Below are 22,710 nucleotides of genomic sequence, written 5' to 3' on the forward strand. Positions count from 1 at the left end.
GTTAGAGATAGCATCGTCTGCTACTGTCGGGCCGGAAATTGGGGAATGGATCTTGGTCCCAGAGAGCTGTCGGAGGTTGGCCCACATGACGGAGGAAGGGTTGCAATTGTTAAAAGAACTAGTGAATGAAATCCAGTTACCTCTTTTGCTATCCCAAAGAACCCAACAACACTGCAGTAATGAATGCAGTTTGCCATTGTAGGATGACAGTTAAAAATTGCAGAGAGCATGTCTCCGTGCCCAAATTGCGTCACGGTATGCCTCAATCCATCAAGGGACTGGGACATGACGTGGTAAAGAGGAAGTGCGAGGAATGAAACATTCTACAGCGGTAAGGATAACGTTTGTGAGATATTCCACCCGGTCATCACAACTGGGTAACTCTTGTTCTTCGTTGGTCGCCAGGGAGGAGTAAAGCTGCCAGTCAGCCTTAGTAAGCTGCCATTTGGGTGTGCACACAGATGGGGTAGGAGTCAGCAAACGGATAGCACACGAGAAATGGTTGCTGGAGTAGATGTCAGAAAGAATGGACCACTTAAGACAATGGGCATGCTGGGCAATGCAGAAGGATTGGTCCAAATGGGAATAGGTGTACCAGGAGTTGGAAAGGCAAGTAGGTGTTCCAGTGTTAAGGCAGAAGAGTTAGGTCAGCTAAGAGGGCACCTCTCTGACAGGTCCTGGGAGAACCCCAAATGCGATGATGCATATTAAGGTCACCGAGTATCAAATATGGAGGAGATAGCTGCCCAATAAGCTGAAGGGAGTCTGTTCTGGTGACATCGAACGACAGAGGGACATAAATGGTAGAGGGAAAACGTCAGTTGGGGACGGAAAAGGCAAACTGCAACAGCTTGAAGATGGGTAGTCAGAGAGATGAGTTGATTATGAATGTCATCCCGTATGAACAGCATGACGCCCCCATAGGATGGAATGCTGACCTCACGGGCAAGGTCAAAACGAACAGGTAAGGAACGTGAAAGCTCAAAGCAATCAGGAGAGCACAATTTTGTTTCCTGAAAGCAGAGTACAGGGGGACACTGCAATGCTAAAAGCAGCCGTAAATCCTCTTTGTGGGACCAAAGTCTGCGAACGTTCCATTGGAGGAGAGTCATGATGAGGAAGAGATGTAAGGGTGTCGACTTAGCAGCTGTCGAGCGACAGCCTGTGAAGAGTCACTACTACAGGGCACAGATCCATGGAGTCTGCAGAAGAGTCTGCTTTCTTGTGCAGTCAGACTGTGGAGTCCAATGCTGAAAAACAGTTGGTGGAGCGCACTGGCGACACGGAGGCCGGCCGGGCTAAAGTACCACGTGGCGACACCATGGAAGAGGATCTTCCAGTCAATGACAGAGAAGACAGTTTGCCTTTGGTGGACTTCTTTGAGCCTTTCCAGTTAGAGGAAGACACGGGTGTTGTTCGGATGGAGGGACATAGGAAGTCTTCACGGAAGTACTCCTTTTGTCCTTTACGACCTACCAGTTGTGTAGCTGGTGGCGTCATCCCTTGAGGCAAGAGTTTGATGGCTTGTTGCATAGCAGGACAGGGGGATGGCAATGTTGCCTTGACACTGGGTAATTTCACAACATCAAGGGCTGAACTGGAGGTTGTACGTCTGCGTGGCCAAGTCCTTCATGGGGTGAGGGGTAACAAGTACAGAACTATAGGTGCCAGACAGGAGGATACATGGTTTGCAACTAGCCAATAACTTGTGAGCAAATGGGTAAGGCACATTTTCCTTTATCCAGATCTCTTGGACAGCCCACTCATCAAGATACACACAACAATCCCGAGAGGAGGCGGCATGGCCACCATTGCAGTTCATACAGTGGGGAGAAGGAGGCGGACAATCGCTCAGGTGCGCACCCTTACCGCAGGTTACACATTTCGCTGGGTGTCAACAATAGAGTTCAGAATGTACAGCTGGACTGGGATAATTTCATAGCCTGCTTTGATCTTTGACGGAAGCACCACTCTATCAAAGGTGAGAAAAAGAGTACAGGTGGGCACTAAGGAGGAATCTACCTTTTTCATGACATGATGGACAGCAATGACACTCTGATCAGAGAGGTAAGATTGGATTTCGGCCTCGGTTAGACTGTTGAGCAGCCTAGTGTAAATAACACCATGGGAAGAATTAAAAGTTCAATGGTCTCGACACGAACAGGGCAGCCGTGGTGAAGCGAGGCAGCATGCACTTGTTCTCATTGAGAATCAGATGTAGTCTCCAAAAGCAAAGTGCCATTCCGTAAACGAAAGCAGGATTTCACAGGGCTGGCAACTGCATCAACACCTTTCTGAATAATAAATGGGTTTACAGTGGCGAAGGACTGATCGTCTTCAGTACGTGAGACCAAGAGGAACTGTGGTGCAGAGAGAAGAGCCTTTGAATCATTAGCCTTATTAGGTTTACGTTCTGTAGATGTTGAGTGTGAAGATGATTGACTCTTTGCGAGAATATCCCCCACGATTACCAGTGTCTCCAATGGCACGCTCCTTCCAATTGGGAGCACCCTTCACATGGGGGCGCACACCTTAGGTGATGGTTCACACCTCAGGTCACACTTCCTGAACACCTGACAGAGGGACCAATCAGCAATATGGTAAGTTTGCAGTTAAGGCAGTCACCCCTCCCTGGGCCTGGCCTGTACCAGGGGATACATGTGAAACCCTACTTGTCGACCCTGGACTGGGAATTACCCATTATCCAGTCACCTGTTATGCGTCAGACACTTGGGCCGTCCTTCAGGAACACACAGAGAGGAATATGGAAAAGAGAACCTCAAATACTGAAGTGGAGGAACGAGAGGAGAAGGGAAACAAAGAAACGAAAAGGGAGTGATAAACAATGGTGAGACTGTTCTTACATCAGCAACAGACAATACTGAATATTCCCAATAATACTCCAGACATGTTCCTCAAGGGAAGGGAAAAAGAATAGCAAGAGGATAGACATGCAGCACAGAAGGGTAAAAATGCTGCAAAGGGCTGGGGCTCCACAGTAGCAGGGCACGAACCCGCCAACGAGTGGCGAGCCTGCTGGAGGGCCCCTGTCACTTTGTCTAGGAAATACACTTACCAGTTTCAGTAAGGGAACTATCTGTATTCTTTCCTCGATAAAATATTATACTGATAAGAACTTTACTTGTCATTCTTCAGTTGGGTCAATCCAAATGAAGTGGTCCAATAAAAATTAAGTTGGTTGCTTGACCATTTTTAAATATTTTAATTTTTTTATGTGTGATTACCCTATAAATGAGAAGTTCAAAACAGTTTTTAAAAAAATTTTACATATCACCTTTACTGAATGGCGGCCATTTTTATTTGTGGGTGCGCGAAATTTTTCAGCCTGGAGACATCAGCGAAAATTTGAATATCTCTGCACTGGGTTAAGTGACAACATTGCAATTGACATGACTGGTTTTAGAAAAGTGTCCTCTGCAACACTGTCTATTACACAAAATACCCAAAATTAAAAAATAACCAGCAATATGACCTCCAAAGTTTGGTATTCAAATTTTCAAAAATCCACTTTTTAGGCCCAAAAATAATAAACAAGGAGTGATTTATGAGAGTCTATTTTTTTCCTATAGTTAGATATCATAAAATACTAGCCTCATATAAAGCAAGAACACTTACAAATGTTTCCTCAATTTTTTATGAATTTCTGAAATTTGAAAATTTTCATTTTTTGTAAAGTTTGGTGTTAGTTATCTCATGTGGGACTGAATATAAAAATATGATTTTTGCACAGTTTATACACCTATATGATAGCAATGTACTGTAAAAATTTCAACATTGATATCTGACTGTGAACAAAGATATGAATTTCTGAAAATGAGGAGATAATTTGCATTACTCTACAACTGATCTTATAGCTGTTGCCTATTCATGTGTGGTATTGGTGGGAAGTTGTTGTTGTTGTTGTTGTTGTTGTGGTCCAGTCCTGAGGCTGGTTTGATGGAGCTCTCCATGCTACTCTATCCTGTGCAAGCTTCTTCATCTCCCAGTACCTACTGCAACCTACATCCTTCTGAATCTGCTTAGTGTATTCATCTCTTGGTCTCCCTCTACGATTTTTACCCTCCATGCTGCCCTCCAATACTAAATTTGTGATCCCTTGATGCCTCAGAACATGTCCTACCAACCGATCCATTCTTCTAGCCAAGTTGTGCCACAAACTTCTCTTCTCCCCAATCCTATTCAATACCTCGTCATTAGTTACGTGATCTACCCACCTTATTTTCAGCATTCTTCTGTAGCACCACATTTCGAAAGCTTCTATTCTCTTCTTGTCCAAACTGGTTATCGTCCATGTTTCACTTCCATACATGGCTACACTCCATACAAATACTTTCAGAAACGACTTCCTGACACTTAAAACTATACTCGATGTTAACAAATTTCTCTTCTTCAGAAACGATTTCCTTGCCATTGCCAGTCTACATTTTATATCCTCTCTACTTCGACCATCATCAGTTATTTTACTCCCTAAATAGCAAAACTCCTTTACTACTTTAAGTGTCTCATTTCCTAATCTAATCCCCTCAGCATAACCCGATTTAATTTGAATACATTCCATTATCCTCGTTTTGCTTTTGTTGATGTTCATCTTATATCCTCCTTTCAAGACACTGTCCATTCCGTTCAACTGCTCTTCCAAGTCCTTTGCTGTCTCTGACAGAATTACAATGTCATTGGCGAACCTCAAAGTTTTTATTTCTTCTCCATGGATTTTAATACCTACTCCAAATTTTTCTTTTGTTTCCTGTACTGCTTGCTCAATATACAGATTGAATAACATCGGGGAGAGGCTACAACCCTGTCTCACTCCTTTCCCAACCACTGCTTCCCTTTCATGCCCCTCGACTCTTATAACTGCCATTTGGTTTCTGTACAAATTGTAAATAGCCTTTCGCTCCCTGTATTTTACCCCTGCCACCTTCAGAATTTGAAAGAGAGTATTCCAGTTAACGTTGTCAAAAGCTTTCTCTAAGTCTACAAATGCTAGAAACGTAGGTTTGCCTTTTCTTAATCTTTCTTCTAAGATAAGTCGTAAGGTTAGTATTGCCTCACGTGTTCCAACATTTCTACGGAATCCAAACTGATCTTCCCCGAGGTCCGCTTCTACCAGTTTTTCCATTCATCTGTAAAGAATTCGCGTTAGTATTTTGCAGCTGTGACTTATTAAACTGATAGTTTGGTAATTTTCACATCTGTCAACACCTGCTTTCTTTGGTATTGGAATTATTATATTCTTCTTGAAGTCTGTGGGTATTTCGCCTGTCTCATACATCTTGCTCACCAGATGGTAGAGTTTTGTCATGACTGGCTCTCCCAAGGCCGTCAGTAGTTCTAATGGAATGTTGTCTACTCCCGGGGCCTTGTTTCGACTCAGGTCTTTCAGTGCTCTGTCAAACTCTTCACACAGTATCTTATCTCCCATTTCATCTTCATCTACATCCTCTTCCATTTCCATAATACTGTCCTCAAGTACATCGCCCTTGTATAAACCCTCTATATACTCCTTCCACCTTTCTGCCTTCCCTTCTTTGCTTAGAACTGGGTTGCCATCTGAGCTCTTGATATTCATACAAGTGGTTCTCTTCTCTCCAAAGGTCTCTTTAATTTTCCTGTAGGCAGTATCTATTTTACCCCTAGTGAGACAAGCCTCTACATCCTTACATTTGTCCTCTAGCCATCCCTGCTTAGCCATTTTGCACTTCCTGTCGATCTCATTTTTGAGACGTTTGTATTCACTTTTGCCTGCTTCATTTACTGCATTTTTATATTTTCTCCTTTCATCAATTACATTCAATATTTCTTCTGTTACCCAAGGATTTCTATTAGCCCTCGTCTTTTTACCTACTTGATCCTCTGCTGCCTTCACTACTTCATCCCTCAGAGCTACCCATTCTTCTTCTACTGTATTTCTTTCCCCCATTCTTGTCAATTGTTCCCTTATGCTCTCCCTGAAACTCCGTACAACCTCTGGTTCTTTCAGTTTATCCAGGTCCCATCTCCTTAAATTCCCACCTTTTTGCAGTTTCTTCAGTTTCAATCTGCAGTTCATAACCAATAGATTGTGGTCAGAATCCACATCTGCCCCTGGAAATGTCTTACAATTTAAAACCTAGTTCCTAAATCTCTGTCTTACCATTATATAATCTATCTGATACCTATTAGTATCTCCAGGATTCTTCCAGGTATACAACCTTCTTTTATGATTCTTGAACCAAGTGTTAGCTATGATTAAGTTATGCTCTGTGCAAAATTCTACAAGGCGGCTTCCTCTTTCATTTCTTCCCCCCAATCCATATTCACCTACTATGTTTCCTTCTCTCCCTTTTCCTACTGACGAATTCCAGTCACCCACGACTATTAAATTTTCGTCTCCCTTCACTACCTGAATAATTTCTTTTATCTCGTCATACATTTCATCAATTTCTTCATCATCTGCAGAGCTAGCTGGCATATAAACTTGTACTACTGTAGTAGGCATGGGCTTTGTGTCTATCTTGGCCACAATAATGCGTTCACTATGCTGTTTGTAGTAGCTAACCCGCACTCCTATTTTTTTATTCATTATTAAACCTACTCCTGCATTACCCCTATTTGATTTTGTATTTATAACCCTGTAATCACCTGACCAAAAGTCTTGTTCCTCCTGCCACTGAACTTCACTAATTCCCACTATATCTAACTTTAACCTATCCATTTCCCTTTTTAAATTTTCTAACCTACCTGCCCAATTAAGGGATCTGACATTCCACGCTCCGATCCGTAGAATGCCAGTTTTCTTTCTCCTGATAACGACGTCCTCTTGAATAGTCCCCACCCGGAGATCCGAATGGGGGACTATTTTACCTCCGGAATATTTTACCCAAGAGGACGCCATCATCATTTAATCATACAGTAAAGCTGCATGCCCTCGGGAAAAATTACGGCTGTAGTTTCCCCTTGCTTTCAGCCGTTCGCAGTACCAGCACAGCAAGGCCGTTTTGGTTAATGTTACAAGGCCAGATCAGTCAATCATCCAGACTGTTGCCCCTGCAACTACTGAAAAGGCTGCTGCCCCTCTTCAGGAACCACATGTTTGTCTGGACTCTCAACAGATACCCCTCCGTTGTGGTTGCACCTACGGTACGGCCATCTGTATCGCTGAGGCACGCAAGCCTCCCCACCAACGGCAAGGTCCATGGTTCATGGAGGAAGTGGTGGGATATAATCAATTAATATTGAAGTAAGGCACTGAATTATATACAAAAAGTGGAAACATCACTGAAATTAACATTTATATTATTATGACATACTTAAAATAAATATTTTCAATAACATCCTTCGAGATGCGACTGTTCCTAAACCTGGTGGTGAATGTTAAGAACACATTTCTTCAGACAGCTTCTGTGAAATAGAATAAGACCTCCCAGTTGCTGTGGTAAGTTCAAGCACTGAAAATTTCCTTAAAACATTTTTCATTGGTATCCAAACATTGTCACTAGTAGATTTCTTGATTTATGTTCTTGGGCCAGCAGGGTGGAAAATTGTACAAAAGCATCACTGTTTTCCAAACTCATTCTTTCAATATCTGCAAGCCACCACTGTCCATCATACACACATGCCACTATGTCATTCAGTGTGAAAGACAGAGATGTAATATTACAGACACAATGATCCTCAAATTTCAGTTTCTGATGTTACATAGCATTGAACTAAGTTTTTTGCAATGCCAAGGAGTTTGTGGAAATGTCTTGTTCCTTTTATTGCTATACAGCTTTCAAATCTGGTTTGAAGTGTTGTTTTCATATGCAGAACCACTTCTTCTTTCTTGATCAGAAAATAGTTAATGCCTTTAATGTTATCCTTGCAAAAGACATACATGTCCTGTACTGTGAGAATTTGGTCTGTGGTTGGTTTTTTTAGGCTGGCTTTACTTACTTCACGTTTTGTTATACCGCCTACTCCATCATACACAATTTTGCCATGGCAAGATGCAAAAAAAGTGCCATTCAGCCTCCAACCCAAAGTCTACTTTGTGGTTGCACAAATTTGAAAAATTCTTTTTGTTCTTATACTGACTACCACTTCCATCTGAAAGGTATATCAGCTTCTCAACCTTGGTAAAATTTTCTTTTATGTGTTTATTACATACTTTTGAAACACATGTACATCCAAAGTGTTGTGCTACAAGTAGTCGCTTAGAGTGCAAATTGGAGAACTGCAAATTTCATCTTTCTCATTTTTAAAGTAAAGAATAAATGGATACACTGTTGCCTGGTCATTGACCCAGTGGTACCCTTGTATTGCACCCTGAATCACAAATGTAAAATTTACTGCAAAATCAGCTATCACTACGAATTCAGTTTCATTAAGTTGTGCTTCTTTGTCCTTCAAAAACTTACTTTGGATTTTAGAAACAGTGGTGACTTTTGAGTTTTTGTAAGTTATCAATTAAAGATTCCAAGTACTCTTCCTGAGATTTAACCACTGTTATCATTTCTGTCCTGTCAGTTGTGACCCACTGCTTGAAGGTAATACTGTCTGGCATTTCCTCATCATATCCATGAAACAATTCAATAATAGTTTCCTTACCAGGGCATTTATTACACAAACTCATCATGCACTTGTAACTGTTAGTGTTAAATCTAGTGTTAAAATCTAGTGTTAAATCTAGTAATTCTTTGTAGTTAAGATCACTGAGTTTTGCTCCCGCAATCATCAGTTTGACAAACACATATGGAGTGTGTCCCTGAGGATCCAGCCAAAATACACCACTTAGGATGGAGGTCACAAAATTTTGACCTTCCAATTTCGCATTCAGGATAAGAATTTTTGAAAGCTACATAAAATCCATTTAAACTTGACAGCACTAGTCGGTTCTGCTTTGTTACTTTAACTCCATTTATAACAACTCTTTTGCAATGTTTGCAACCTGGGCACATTCTACTGTTTTCATCATCAAAAAACTGCTGGATCTTTTTAATTGTTTCTTCACTTATGCCTACTCCTTTCTTCTTTCCTAAAAATGGAAGAATGCCTTGCTCTTTCACTAATTCTTGGGTTAGTTTAACCAAACGATGAGAAACGTTGATTTCATGAACTACTTGGCCATGAGTCAGGGAGCCAACTTAAAATTTTAACTTTTTCCTCTTTAGATGTCACTGAACATTTAATTTTTAATTTCTCTATTAAGCTCAAATACTCAGTGTCAGATGATGCTGGTGGTAGGTTTTCTTCTTCTTTAGAAATAATGTTTGTATCTGTATTATTAAAGCATGATTCCAAGTCTTTTCTAATTTTGCCTGAAATTTGTTGTACCTTATTTTCAATAGCTGCTTATCTTTTTCTGCTACTTAGTTTTATTATTTTCGAAGCAGAAGATACGTCTAACTTAGAACAAGCAAAATCCAATATGCTAACAGCTTCCTCATTAGGAATATAAATGTTATTAACAAGGTTACATGATTCTGGTTCTAAATTCACAACAAATATTTTTGAGTAACAATTTGGGCACAGGGAATTTCCAGGAATCACATTATGTGGCATTTGGGAAGCTGTTTCACTCTCACATACTAAGGACACATGTTCAAGTTTTATTTCCCTCAAATCTTTAGTAATAGGCTTCTTATGAACTTTAAGTGGATCACAGCACTTTCTTCCAAAAATATGGTTGTACTTCAGAATATATTTCCTCTCATGATACTCACACACTGATGTTACAGAAGAACTTACTCAAAATTTAAACAAAGTTTGTTTAACTTCAAAGTTATTGACATTTTTCAAGTTTTTTGAAACTTGTTTTATGACACACTTCACTTGCTACCTGTCCAACAGAGCACTGTTCATCCATGTTATTGCGTTGCAGTTCACCTCTCAAAATTAATTACAAATTACACACAGAACAAAGCACACAACACATTCACTCTCGATGAAGAATGTACATCCACTCTAACAGAGGTTTCAGAACAGGCTGACTACAACAATGCCACACCCAGCAATAACTTATTTCTACAATGCCACACCCAGCAATAATGTACTTCTTTATTGACGATAAACCTAAACGTACACGGGTATTTTTATTACCATAGAACACAAGTGAAAGCTCCTATTGTTTAATATTGCATTATTAAAAATAAGTAAACTAAATGATTATTGGGTGATTTTGTTAACTAAATATATGTCACAATTAAATTTTATTACAATGAAACAATAAACCATTTAAATAGGCAACAGCCATAATATCAGTTATAGAGTAATGTTAATTATCTGCTCATTTTCAAAAATTTATATCTTTGTTCACAGTCAGATATCAATATAGTACGTTGCTATCATACAGGTGTACAAACTGCACAAAAGTCATATTTTTATATTCAGTCCCACCTGAGATAACTAACCCCAAACTTTACAAAAAATGAAAATTTTCAAATTTCAAAAATTCATAAAAAATTAAGGAAATGTTTGTAAGTGTTCTTGCTTTATATGAGGCTAGTATTTTATATCTAACTATAGGAAAAAAATAGACTCTCATAAATCACTCCTTGTTTGTTATTTTTGGGCCTAAAAAGTGGATTTTTGAAAATTTGGATACCAAAATTTGGAGGCCATATTGACTGGTTATTTTTTAACTTAGGGTATTTTGTGTAATAGACAATGTTGTAGAGGACACTTTTCTAAAAACAATCATGTCAACTGTAGTGTTGTAACTTAACCCAGTGCAGAGATATTCAAATTTTCACTGATGTCTCCTGACTGAAAAATTTGGCACACCCACAAATAAAAATGGTCGCCATCCAGTAAAGATGGAAGATAAATTATTTTAAAAAACTGTTTTGAACTTCTCAAATATAGGGCAAACACATATAAAAAAATTAAAATATTTAAAAATGGTCAAGCAACCATTACTGGACCACTTCATGTGGATTGACCCAGTTGTCATCTGTAATTTTTACACTCACTTATTACGTATGTTAAAAACACCTGTGTTACATGCTCCTCATGCAATTAAATTATTATTCCGTGTCACTAATGATATGGAAAGGAGTCTGAGTTTTAAAAGCTACCAACTTTAGAATAGAGTTTAATGAAACAAAAGTGTTCTTTGATAGGTCTGTAATTAATGTTTTCGTTTTAAATAACTGCATTTAACTACACAGTTAATAGAACATAGAAATCATTTACTGTTTAATACTTCTATTAAACTTACAAGTAAATAGAAGCAATCCAGCTTTGCTTCTTTCCGAATAGACTCCAACTTCTCAAATATCAAAGGAAAACAAAATTCTGAGAAATCCGGTACAGCAGTCAAGCAAGAAGCAAGTGCTACAGCTAACTGCTCACGAGTGACTGAGGAAGGACTGCTGGTAGCCTGCAAAGTAGAAATGTTGTGGTTGGTAAATATATTAAGAAATATGACAAAGTATATGGGCATCTGCCACATTAAAACTAATTTCCTAAGGACTTGGTTATTATTGTTAGAAAATGTGTTATTAATGCCAGTACTGAAGACACTTTTGTTTGCTGTCTGACAATAGTAGGAAGTTAGTGTGTAATAATAGTTCGCTATAAATTCCACTATGAAATTTTTGTAATGATTTCATACTTGTTGCCTATCACATTTGGAATTATTTCAGTTACAATGAAAAACAAAAAACTGTTGGACATATTTAGTTGTGCATTCATTGAGAGACACAGTATTAGCTATGTCAGGCAACAGTGAGGAGGAAGGAATCTGTCTATGGCTGGTTCAAAGGAACTATTGGGGCAGTTTGCTAAATTAATTTAGGGAAACCTCAATTTTATTGGTCAAATAAGCAGACAGCACTTATGCTGGCATATATACTAATCCTATAGCTTCAGTTACCCATGTATTCCCGGAGAACAACCAATAATGGCAGACAAACAGAAGCTGGGGGAAGCTGATCATATGTACAAACAATAACAACTAAGCCAACAGAAATGATTTTAACTTTTTGGGGGGAGGTGCGGTGTCTGGACATATAAGAACAAACAAAAAGGAAGGAAAGGCAATGTATTGAGAGGCATTAATAAAATAATGTGATCAAGTTATTAAAACAACAGTTCAGAAAAAGGAGAGGAGGGAGGGAGAGGAGATGGGGAGGGGAGAGGGAAAAGTAAAGGTCATATACACATATACAGGATAATATCTATGACAGTCACAATTAATTTGTCTTTTCAATGTCATAATCGTTTTTGTTCATTGATTTTTTTTTTCACTTTGAAATGAGAGAATGTACCGTATTTACTCGAATCTAGGCCACACTCGAATTTAAGCTGCACCTGAAAAATTAGACTCGAAAGCAAGGAAAAAAAATCTTCTCGAATCTATGCCGCACCCGAAATTTGAGACTCGAAATTCAAGGGGAGAGAAAAGTTTTAGACTGCACCTCCAAATCGACACACAGTTGGTCCATTGTAACATGAGACACAATTTAGGTAGAATGGATGAAGATACAGCTACAGTAGTTTCGTTCGAGTCGTAAGTTAACATTTAAGCTTTACCAAGTAGCCATTGCTATGTGTCAGGCGCTCAGTCCATATTTATACGGGTACCCTTCCTTTTTCTCATTTTTTTTCTGGTTTGAATCGATTGCTTATTTTACTTTAATCTGATCAGTGACGTTCTCTTTGTTATAGGTGTTTACGTCACTCTAAGCTGAAAATGCATTATTGTACTGTGTCATGCACTGTTTGTCGCATTCTGATAATGAGTGATTACGACCTGTCGCCGCTCGAGGCATGGCTTGCTTTTGCGCCCGCTACCGCCACTTACAACAAAAAGAAGAGAGGATTTATCTCATAAGCGAAACAGTGGCAAGATACTGTTATTTGTTGTTACTTACACTGCTGCTTTCTTTGATAATGGTCAACAAGAACCAAATAATAGACTGCATATGACAGATGTTCTGAACAAGAGTTTAGCGAAAATTTTTCTCCGTTTGAAAATCCTTGCAGACGCCTCTATAGTACATAACATTCTGCACAGAAATTAGAGTCATTTTAGATTTTAAAATCTACTCAGTTGCCATGCTTCATTTCTGACTGTATCACTATTCAGCATAAGAATAATACGAATATAAACATGGCATGATACGTCTATTCTTCCGCACTTGCTGTTGTCTCACTCTAGTTTCGTAGTTTATTAGGCAGACAGGATTTAAATGAGACAGCAGCAAACACGAAAGAATACATGGCATAATGTTTACATTCTTCTACCTTTTCTTTTAATTTATTTACTGGCGCAGAGATGGTTCAAATGGCTCTGAGCACTATGGGACTTAACTTCTAAGGTCATCAGTCCCCTAGAACTTAGAACTACTTAAACCCAACTAACCCAAGGACATTACACACATGCATGCCCGAGGCAGGATTCGAACCTGCGTCCGTAGCCCGAACGCGGCTCCAGACTGTAGTGCCTAGAACCGCTCGTACTGGCGCAGAGGTTTTGGCGCCAGTATTTATCTTTGAGTCTGCACAAGCATGCCTGTGTAGCGCTACATATATTCGATGGCAGAAGTTAGTTGTGGCGGCACCTACCAACATTTTTCAGAACTTCTGTTTACTCTGCACTCGATTCTAAGCCGCTGGCGGTTTTTTGGAGTACAAAAAGCGGAAAAAAAGTGCGGCTTGGATTCAAGTAAATACGGTATACCAGTGTAGTAAAAATCACTGTTTTATTTATTTATTTATCCTTTGACAAAGTACATTGTATGGATCAAGATATATTTTCATTTCATGCACTGACAGATACATAGTTTTTACTGTCTACTGTTTAACAAAAATATAATTTATTGCAAATTTATTATAGGGCTATTTCATATTAAATTAGATTTTGTACAATTTTTCTTTTGAGACAATAATGGTATTGCAATTGTTTTGAATTGCAGTGCACATAAATTCATTAACACTGTAATAACAGTTTTCTATTAGAAAATTTTTGAGACTTTTTTTTGAAAATATTTTTATTGTTTATTTCTCTCAATAATGTAGGGAGTTTTTCAAGGGCTTCTAGTCCAGCGTACGATTTTTTTTTTTTTTGTGTGTAGGCTCATGGAAGAGGTTCTGTTTTCTTGTGTCATGGTTGTGTTGTGTGTTGTTATCTCTAGTGTCGGCAGAATATTTGAATTTTGTCCAACAGAGGAGTTCGTATAAGTATATACTGGGTAATGTTAGTATTTTGCGCGCTTTAAATGCTGGTTTACATGAATCTTTACATTTAAGGCTGGCTATCATTCGTATGGCTCTTTTTTGTAGTTTAAATACTTTATTAATGTTTGTTTTCGAGGTACCTCCCCACAAAATTATGCCGTAACTTAATGTCATATGAATTAATGCACAGTATATTGTTTTCATAATGCCTACATCTTTTAAGTAGCTGAGTTAGTGCAGCACATATAGGCTTGTGCTGAGTTTCCCCCTTATATATTCTACATGCTTATCCCAGTGTAAATTTTCATCAATAATTATCCCAAGGTATGTTGGATATTTGGTGTTCTCTGCTATGACTCATCTATGCATACACTGATATCTTCACTGTGAAAGTTTCGAAGTCTTAAGTTTACAAAAAGGGTTTCAGTAATATTGTTGTGCAGGTTTAATTCCGTAAATCTTTGGATGGCATTATTTACTTCTACATTGGTTTTTATTTCTAGCTTTTCTGTGTCTTTACCCATGAACAAAAGAGTTGTGTCATCTGCATAGGTAACTATACTACCATACATAATCATATATGGGATGTGATTTGTGCATAGAATGAAAAGCATTGGGCCAAGAATGGAGCCTTGTGGCACAGAGAAATGTAAAATTCTTGCTTTAGATCTTATTTTTTCACCAGTAGTTTTTGTAATTTCAGTATATTGGCTCCTGTTTGTCGGTCTCCTGCATTTCCTCTTATGCCCTATACTCCTAATATGTTTTGTGGTCTAGAGAGTCGAATGCCTTTATTAGATCCATAAATACTCCTACACATTTATTTTTAGAGTCCAGGTTTGTTATGACATTTTCGATGAGATCTATTACTGCATCTATGGTGCATTTATCTTTCTGGAAGCCAAACTGATTCTTATTGATTATTTCATGTTTCATCAAAAAAGCAACAAGTCTTTGTGCATAAGGTCATTCAAATATTTTCGATATGACTGGTAAAAGAGCTATAGGCCTCTAATTTTCTGTATTGTATTCATTCCCCTTTTTATGCATTGGTTTTATCAGTGCTGTCTTTAAGCACTTTGGAAAAGTTCCTTCCAGGAATAATGAATTGATTAGTTGTGTAAGAGGTTTCTTGAGTTCCTGCATACGGTGTTTAATTTCTATACTTGATATTCCATCAATTCCACATGACTTTGTTTGTTTCAGGTTTTTTTTTATTATCTCTAGTGTTACTTCTTCTGTCACTGCCAAAAATGCTATTGTTTATCCCTGGGTATTACTAAGTGTTTTCCAGGTGTTATTGTGTTTTTTATTATTTGTTTTTTTCTTTCAGTTTTTGGCCTGTTGTGGCAAAATAGTCATTGAAGAGATTTATGATTTTATTGTGTTCAGTTATAGTTTTTTTGCTGATCATGAACTGTATTTTGCTGTTTTCCTATGAGTTGGAGGGTTTGCGATTTGTATTTATAATAGACCAACAAGCCTTGCTTTTATTATCAGCACTATTTATGTACATTTTTGCTTCTAGTCGTTTGGCTGCTTGCAGTACTTTAGCATACATTCTTTTATATTTTCTGTAGTACTCTTTAAAGTTTTCATCAATGCTAGTTTTATATATTCGGTGCATCATTTTATCTTGTTCCTAGAGACCAAAATGCCTTTTGTTATCCATTTTTGTTTTTATTTGTGGTTTTGGCTTTAGTTTTTATTACTGAGCATTATTGAGATGATAGGAAAGTGTGTCAATAAAACGAGTCACTTTATGATCCACTGATGGAGAGTATGTTTCCAGTTTTCCCATCTTTCTTTTTCAAGTTTTATCCTAAGGGCTGTTAAGTTTTGTTCATTTAAGTTTCTTTTTTCCCATATCTTTTGTTTCTTTTCATTTGTGGTGATATGATTTAGACATATTTTTACTGCATCATGGTCTGATAGGATCGTTTCTATAACTACACTTTTGTACTGAAAGTCCCTTAAATTTGTGAAGATGTGCCCTATTTGAGTAAAGAAGTTTGCAGTTACACCTGTTGGAGTAGCTATTGCATTTTATAAGCCATATGTTTTCATTGTGTTTAGGAGCTCCCTACTGTCACAGGTGTCTTGCAATGTGTTTATGTTTAGGTCACCTAGTAGTACAAGTGCACAGTTCTTGCTTAGGATGATATGTAAGAGCTCTCCTAGGTTTTCAGTGAATGTTTCTATGCACCCATTTGGTGGTCTGTAAATTTTTAAGAAGTACAGTGAGAAACTACTTAAAACTATTTTTTTGCCTGTTACTTCGACTACATTTTCAATGTACGTCAAGGCTGTTTATATGGTTTCTGTTTACATTGTTATGGGTGTTCCGCTACTTGTAAAAACCATGGCCTTGTTTCCCGTCACTGGTGCACACAATTTTCAAGGTCTCAACTTCTTTGCCCTCACTGAACTACTTAGAGAAATTCTTGAGTTTCTCCCGGCGTATTTGATAATCAAAATATCCACGGGTGTGCTGCCGGTCTATAGTGTCCAAGGCTTGTTGGACACTATAGACCGGCAGCACACCCGTGGATATTTTGATTACTTAGAGAAAGCCAAACAGATGGAAGTCTGATGGTACAAGGTCAGCTCAGCATGATGGATGGGGCAAGACTTCCCCTGTCTTTTGGTACTCAGCAAGCACGAATTTTGAAGTAAGCTAGTTTTTCAACAATAGCCGTCACATTGGCTTTACTAATGGATAACTAGTGATATACTTCGTCAATTGCTACATGGCTGTCAAACTTGGCTGATATGCTGGTCAGCAGTTCTGTGTTGCATTGGCCAACTGCGTTTGCCCTTCAGCTTCTCTACAGCCACAAACTCATTGTCTAACGGTGCAGAAATACACTGCAGTATCTACTCATACCTTCTTTGGCCTTTTGTGAATACAACTGGATATTTCACCTTCTGCAGCAATGAGTTCAGTCACAAAATGCTTTTTTATATGTACATCAGGGTTGGCCTTTTCTAAAGCTATATAGTGCTGCCATCTGTTGATGCAGGATACTGTTACTGTAGAAGGAGGTTTGTGGAAGTGCACCAAATTTATAATTAAGAGGGCAAATCAAAACATACGTTACACTTCAAATTTATGGCCATTTATTAAAGCATGGACCTTGCCGTTGGTGGGGAGGCTTGTGTGCCTCAGCGATACAGATAGCCGTACCGTAGGTACAACCACAACGGAGGGGTATCTGTTGAGAGTCCAGACAAACGTGTGGTTCCTGAAGAGGGGCAGCAGCCTTTTCAGTAGTTGCAAGGGCAACAGTCTGGATGATTGACTGATCTGGCCTTGTAACAATAACCAAAACGGCCTTGCTGTGCTGGTACTGCGAACGGCTGAAAGCAAGGGGAAACTACAGCCGTAATTTTTCCCGAGGGCATGCAGCTTTACTGTATGATTAAATGATGATGGCGTCCTCTTGGGTAAAATATTCCGGAGGTAAAATAGTCCCCCATTCGGATCTCCGGGTGGGGACTACTCAAGAGGACGTCGTTATCAGGAGAAAGAAAACTGGCATTCTACGGATCGGAGCGTGGAATGTCAGATCCCTTAATCGGGCAGGTAGGTTAGAAAATTTAAAAAGGGAAATGGATAGGTTAAAGTTAGATATAGTGGGAATTAGTGAAGTTCAGTGGCAGGAGGAACAAGACTTTTGGTCAGGTGATTACAGGGTTATAAATACAAAATCAAATAGGGGTAATGCAGGAGTAGGTTTAATAATGAATAAAAAAATAGGAGTGCGGGTTAGCTACTACAAACAGCATAGTGAACGCATTATTGTGGCCAAGATAGACACAAAGCCCATGCCTACTACAGTAGTACAAGTTTATATGCCAGCTAGCTCTGCAGATGATGAAGAAATTGATGAAATGTATGACGAGATAAAAGAAATTATTCAGGTAGTGAAGGGAGACGAAAATTTAATAGTCATGGGTGACTGGAATTCGAGTGTAGGTAAAGGGAGAGAAGGAAACGTAGTAGGTGAATATGGATTGGGGGGAAGAAATGAAAGAGGAAGCCGCCTTGTAGAATTTTGCACAGACCACAACTTAATCATAGCTAACACTTGGTTTAATAATCATGATAGAAGGTTGTATACATGGAAGAACCCTGTAGATACTAAAAGGTATCAGATAGATTATATAATGGTAAGACAGAGATTTAGGAACCAGGTTTTAAATTGTAAGACATTTCCAGGGGCAGATGTGGACTCTGACCACAATCTATTGGTTATGACCTGTAGATTAAAACTGAAGAAACTGCAAAAAGGTGGGAATTTAAGGAGATGGGACCTGGATGAACTGAAAGAACCAGAGGTTGTAGAGAGTTTCAGGGAGAGCATAAGGGAACAATTGACAGGAATGGGGGAAAGAAATACAGTAGAAGAAGAATGGGTAGCTTTGAGGGATGAAGTAGTGAAGGCAGCAGAGGATCAAGTAGGTAAAAAGACGAGGTCTAGTAGAAATCCTTGGGTAACAGAAGAAATATTGAATGTAATTGATGAAAGGAGAAAATATAAAAATGCAGTAAATGAAGCAGGCAAAAAGGAATACAAACGTCTCAAAAATGAGATCGACAGGAAGTGCAAAATGGCTAAGCAGGGATGGCTAGAGGACAAATGTAAGGATGTAGAGGCTTGTCTCACAAGGGGTAAGATAGATACTGCCTACAGGAAAATTAAAGAGACCTTTGGAGATAAGAGAACCACTTGTATGAACATCAAGAGCTCAGATGGAAACCCAGTTCTAAGCAAAGAAGGGAAAGCAGAAAGGCGGAAGGAGTATATAGAGGGTCTGTACAAGGGCGATGTACTTGAGGACAATATTATGGAAATGGAAGAGGATGTAGATCAAGATGAAATGGGAGATACGATACTGTGTGAAGAGTTTGACAGAGCACTGAAAGACCTGAGTCGAAACAAGGCCCCCGGAGTAGACAACATTCCATTGGAACTACTGATAGGCTTGGGAGAGACAGTCCTGACAAAACTCTACCATCTGGTGAGCAAGATGTATGAAACAGGCGAAATACCCTCAGACTTCAAGAAGAATATAATAATTCCAATCCCAAAGAAAGCAGGTGTTGACAGATGTGAGAATTACCGAACAATCAGTTTAATAAGCCACAGCTGCAAAATACTAACACGAATTCTTTACAGACGAATGGAAAAACTAGTAGAAGCCGACCTCGGGGAAGATCAGTTTGGATTCCGTAGAAATACTGGAACACTTGAGGCAATACTGACCTTACGACTTATCTTAGAAGAAAGATTAAGGAAATTCAAACCTACGTTTCTAGCATTTGTAGGCTTAGAGAAAGCTTTTGACAATGTTGACTGGAATACTCTCTTTCAAATTCTAAAGGTGGCAGGGGTAAAATACAGGGAGCGAAAGGCTATTTACAATTTGTACAGAAACCAGATGGCAGTTATAAGAGTCGAGGGACATGAAAGGGGAGCAGTGGTTGGGAAGGGAGTGAGACAGGGTTGTAGTCTCTCCCCGATGTTATTTAATCTGTATATTGAGCAAGCAGTAAAGGAAACAAAAGAAAAATTCGGAGTAGGTATTAAAATCCATGGAGAAGAAATAAAAACTTTGAGGTTTGCCAATGACATTGTAATTCTGTCAGAGACAGCAAAGGACTTGGAAGAGCAGTTGAACGGAATGGATGGTGTCTTGAAGGGAGGATATAAGATGAACATCAACAAAAGCAAAACGAGGATAATGAATGTAGTCGAATTAAGTCGGGTGATGTTGAGGGTATTAGATTAGGAAATGAGACACTTAAAGTAGTAAAGGAGTTTTGCTATTTGGGGAGCAAAATAACTGATGATGGTCGAAGTAGAGAGGATATAAAATGTAGACTGGCAATGGCAAGGAAAGCGTTTCTGAAGAAGAGAAATTTGTTAACATCGAGTATAGATTTCAGTGTCAGGAAGTCATTTCTGAAAGTATTTGTATGGAGTGTAGCCATGTATGGAAGTGAAACATGGACGGTAAATAGTTTGGACAAGAAGAGAATAGAAGCTTTCGAAATGTGGTGCTACAGATGAATGTTGAAGATTAGATGGGTAGATCACATAACTAATGAGGAGGTACTGAATAGGATTGGGGAGAAGAGGAGTTTGTGGCACAACTTGACCAGAAGAAGGGATCGGTTGGTAGGACATGTTCTGAGGCATCAAGGGATCACCAATTTAGTATTGGAGGGCAGCGTGGAGGGTAAAAATCGTAGGGGGAGACCAAGAGATGAATACACTAAGCAGATTCAGAAGGATGTAGGTTGCAGTAGGTACTGGGAGATGAAGAAGCTTCCACAGGATAGAGTAGCATGGAGAGCTGCATCAAACCAGTCTCAGGACTGAAGACCACAACAACAACAACAACATTAAAGCATATACACATAGGCAAAATGGCTATGACAGCATACAATGTAGGTTCCCTTTTCCGCAGTCACCAAGAGAATATAAACATTTCTTTTTGATTGCAGATGCATAGTAACAATCCCCAGCACTATGTAACCATCTGAATACAGCAGCATTCATATACTCATCAGTTCAGAATCGTTGTCCACTGAGACCCTCTTTCATCTAGCCGACCACATGACAATCGCTTGGTGCTAGGTCTGGACTGTACGGAGGACGTTGCCATACCTCCCACTTGAACCACTGCAGCTGTTCTGATGTTTGGTGGGCCGAGAGCAGCGTTGCATTATCATGCAACAAAATCACACCAGCACTCAATTTTCCCCTACTGTTTTTCTTTAATTGCTATACACAACCTGTGCAATATTTGGCAATTTTTGTTGTTGTTGTTGTTGTTATGGTCTTCAGTCTAGAGACTGGTTTGACGCAGCTCTCCATGCTACTCTATCCTGTGCAAGCTTCTTCATTTCCCAGTACCTACTGCAACCTACATCCTTCTGAATCTGCTTAGTGTATTCATCTCTTGGTTTCCCTCTGCGATTTTTACCCACCATGCTGCCCTCCAATGCTAAATTTGTGATCCCTTGATGCCTCAGAACATGTCCTACCAACCGGTCCCCTCTTCTAGTCAAGTTGTGCCACAAACTCCTCTTCTCCCCAATTCTATTCAATACCTCCTCATTAGTTATGTGATCTACTCATTTAATCTTCCGTATTCTTCTGTAGCAACACATTTCGAAAGCTTCTATTCTCTTCTTGTCTAAACTATTTATCGCCCATGTTTCACTTCCATACATGGCTACACTCCATACAAATACTTTCAGAAACGACTTCCTGACATTTAAATCTATACTCAATGTTAACAAATTTTTATTCTTCAGAAACGCTTTCCTTGCCATTGCCAGTCTACATTTTATATCCTCTCTACTTCGACCATCATCAGTTATTTTGCTCCCCAAATAGCAAAACTCCTTTACTACTTTAAGTGTCTCATTTCCTAATCTAATTCCCTCAGCATCACCTGATTTCATTTGACTACATTCCATTGTCCTCATTTTGCTTTTGTTGGTGTTCATCTTATATCCTCCTTTCAAAACACTGTCCATTCCGTTCAACTGCTTTTCCAGGTCCTTTGCTGTCTCTGGCAGAATTACAATGTCATCAGCGAACCTCGAAGTTTTTATTTCTTCTCCAGGGATTTTAATTCCTACTCCGAATTTTTCTTTTGTTTCCTTTACTGCTTGCTCAATATACCAATTGAATAACATCCGGGATAGGCTACAACCCTGTCTCACTCCCTTCCCAACCACTGCTTCCCTTTCATGCCTCTCGACTCTTTATAACTGCCATATGGTTTCTATACAAATTGTAAACAGCCTTTTGTTCCCTGTATTTGACCCCTGCCACCTTCAGAATTTGAATGACAGTATTTCAGTCAAGACTGTCAAAACCTTTCTCCAAGTCTACAAATTCTAGAAATGTAGGTTTTCCTTTCCTTAATCTATCTTCTAAGATAAGTCGTAGGGCCAGTATGGCCTCACGTGTTCCAACATTTCTACGGAATCCAAACTGATCTTCACTGAGGTCGTCTTCTACCAGTTTTTCCATTCGTCTGTAAAGAATTCGTGTTAGTATTTTGCAGCCGTAACTTATTAAACTGATAGTTCGGTAATTTTCACATCTGTCAACACCTGCTTTATTTGGGATTGGAATTATTATATTCTTCTTGAAGTCTGATGGTATTTCGCCTGTCTCATACATCTCGCTCACCAGATGGTAGAGTTTTGTCAGGGCTGGGTCTCCCAAGGCTGTCAGTAATTCTAATGGAATGTTGTCTACTTCCAGGGCCTTGTTTCAACTTAGGTCTTACAGTGCTCTGTCAAACTCTTCACGCAGTATCATATCTCCCATTTCATCTTCTTCTACATCCTCTTCTATTTCTGTCCTCAAGTACATTGCCCTTGTATAGACCCTCTATATATTCCTTCCACCTTTCTGCTTACCCTTCTTCGCTTAGAACTGGGTTTCCATCTGAGCTCTTGATATTCATACAAGCGGTTCTCTTTTCTCGAAAGGTCTCTTTAATTTTCCTGTAGGC

General features: G+C 39.1%; 1 protein-coding gene across 1 annotated transcript in view; it reads right to left on the reverse strand.

Annotated features, from left to right (window-relative positions):
* Positions 1 to 22,710, reverse strand: part of LOC126259167 (MMS19 nucleotide excision repair protein homolog) — a 269,613-nt gene that overhangs the window by 175,786 nt on the left and 71,117 nt on the right. Inside the window, exon 5 of the mRNA XM_049955735.1 lies at positions 11,201 to 11,362. Within this exon, the coding sequence (XP_049811692.1) occupies positions 11,201 to 11,362 (162 nt within the window). The remainder of the gene's footprint in view (positions 1 to 11,200; positions 11,363 to 22,710) is intronic.

The sequence above is a fragment of the Schistocerca nitens genome, chromosome 1, assembly GCF_023898315.1.
Source record: "Schistocerca nitens isolate TAMUIC-IGC-003100 chromosome 1, iqSchNite1.1, whole genome shotgun sequence".
NCBI classification, from domain to species: domain Eukaryota; kingdom Metazoa; phylum Arthropoda; class Insecta; order Orthoptera; family Acrididae; genus Schistocerca; species Schistocerca nitens.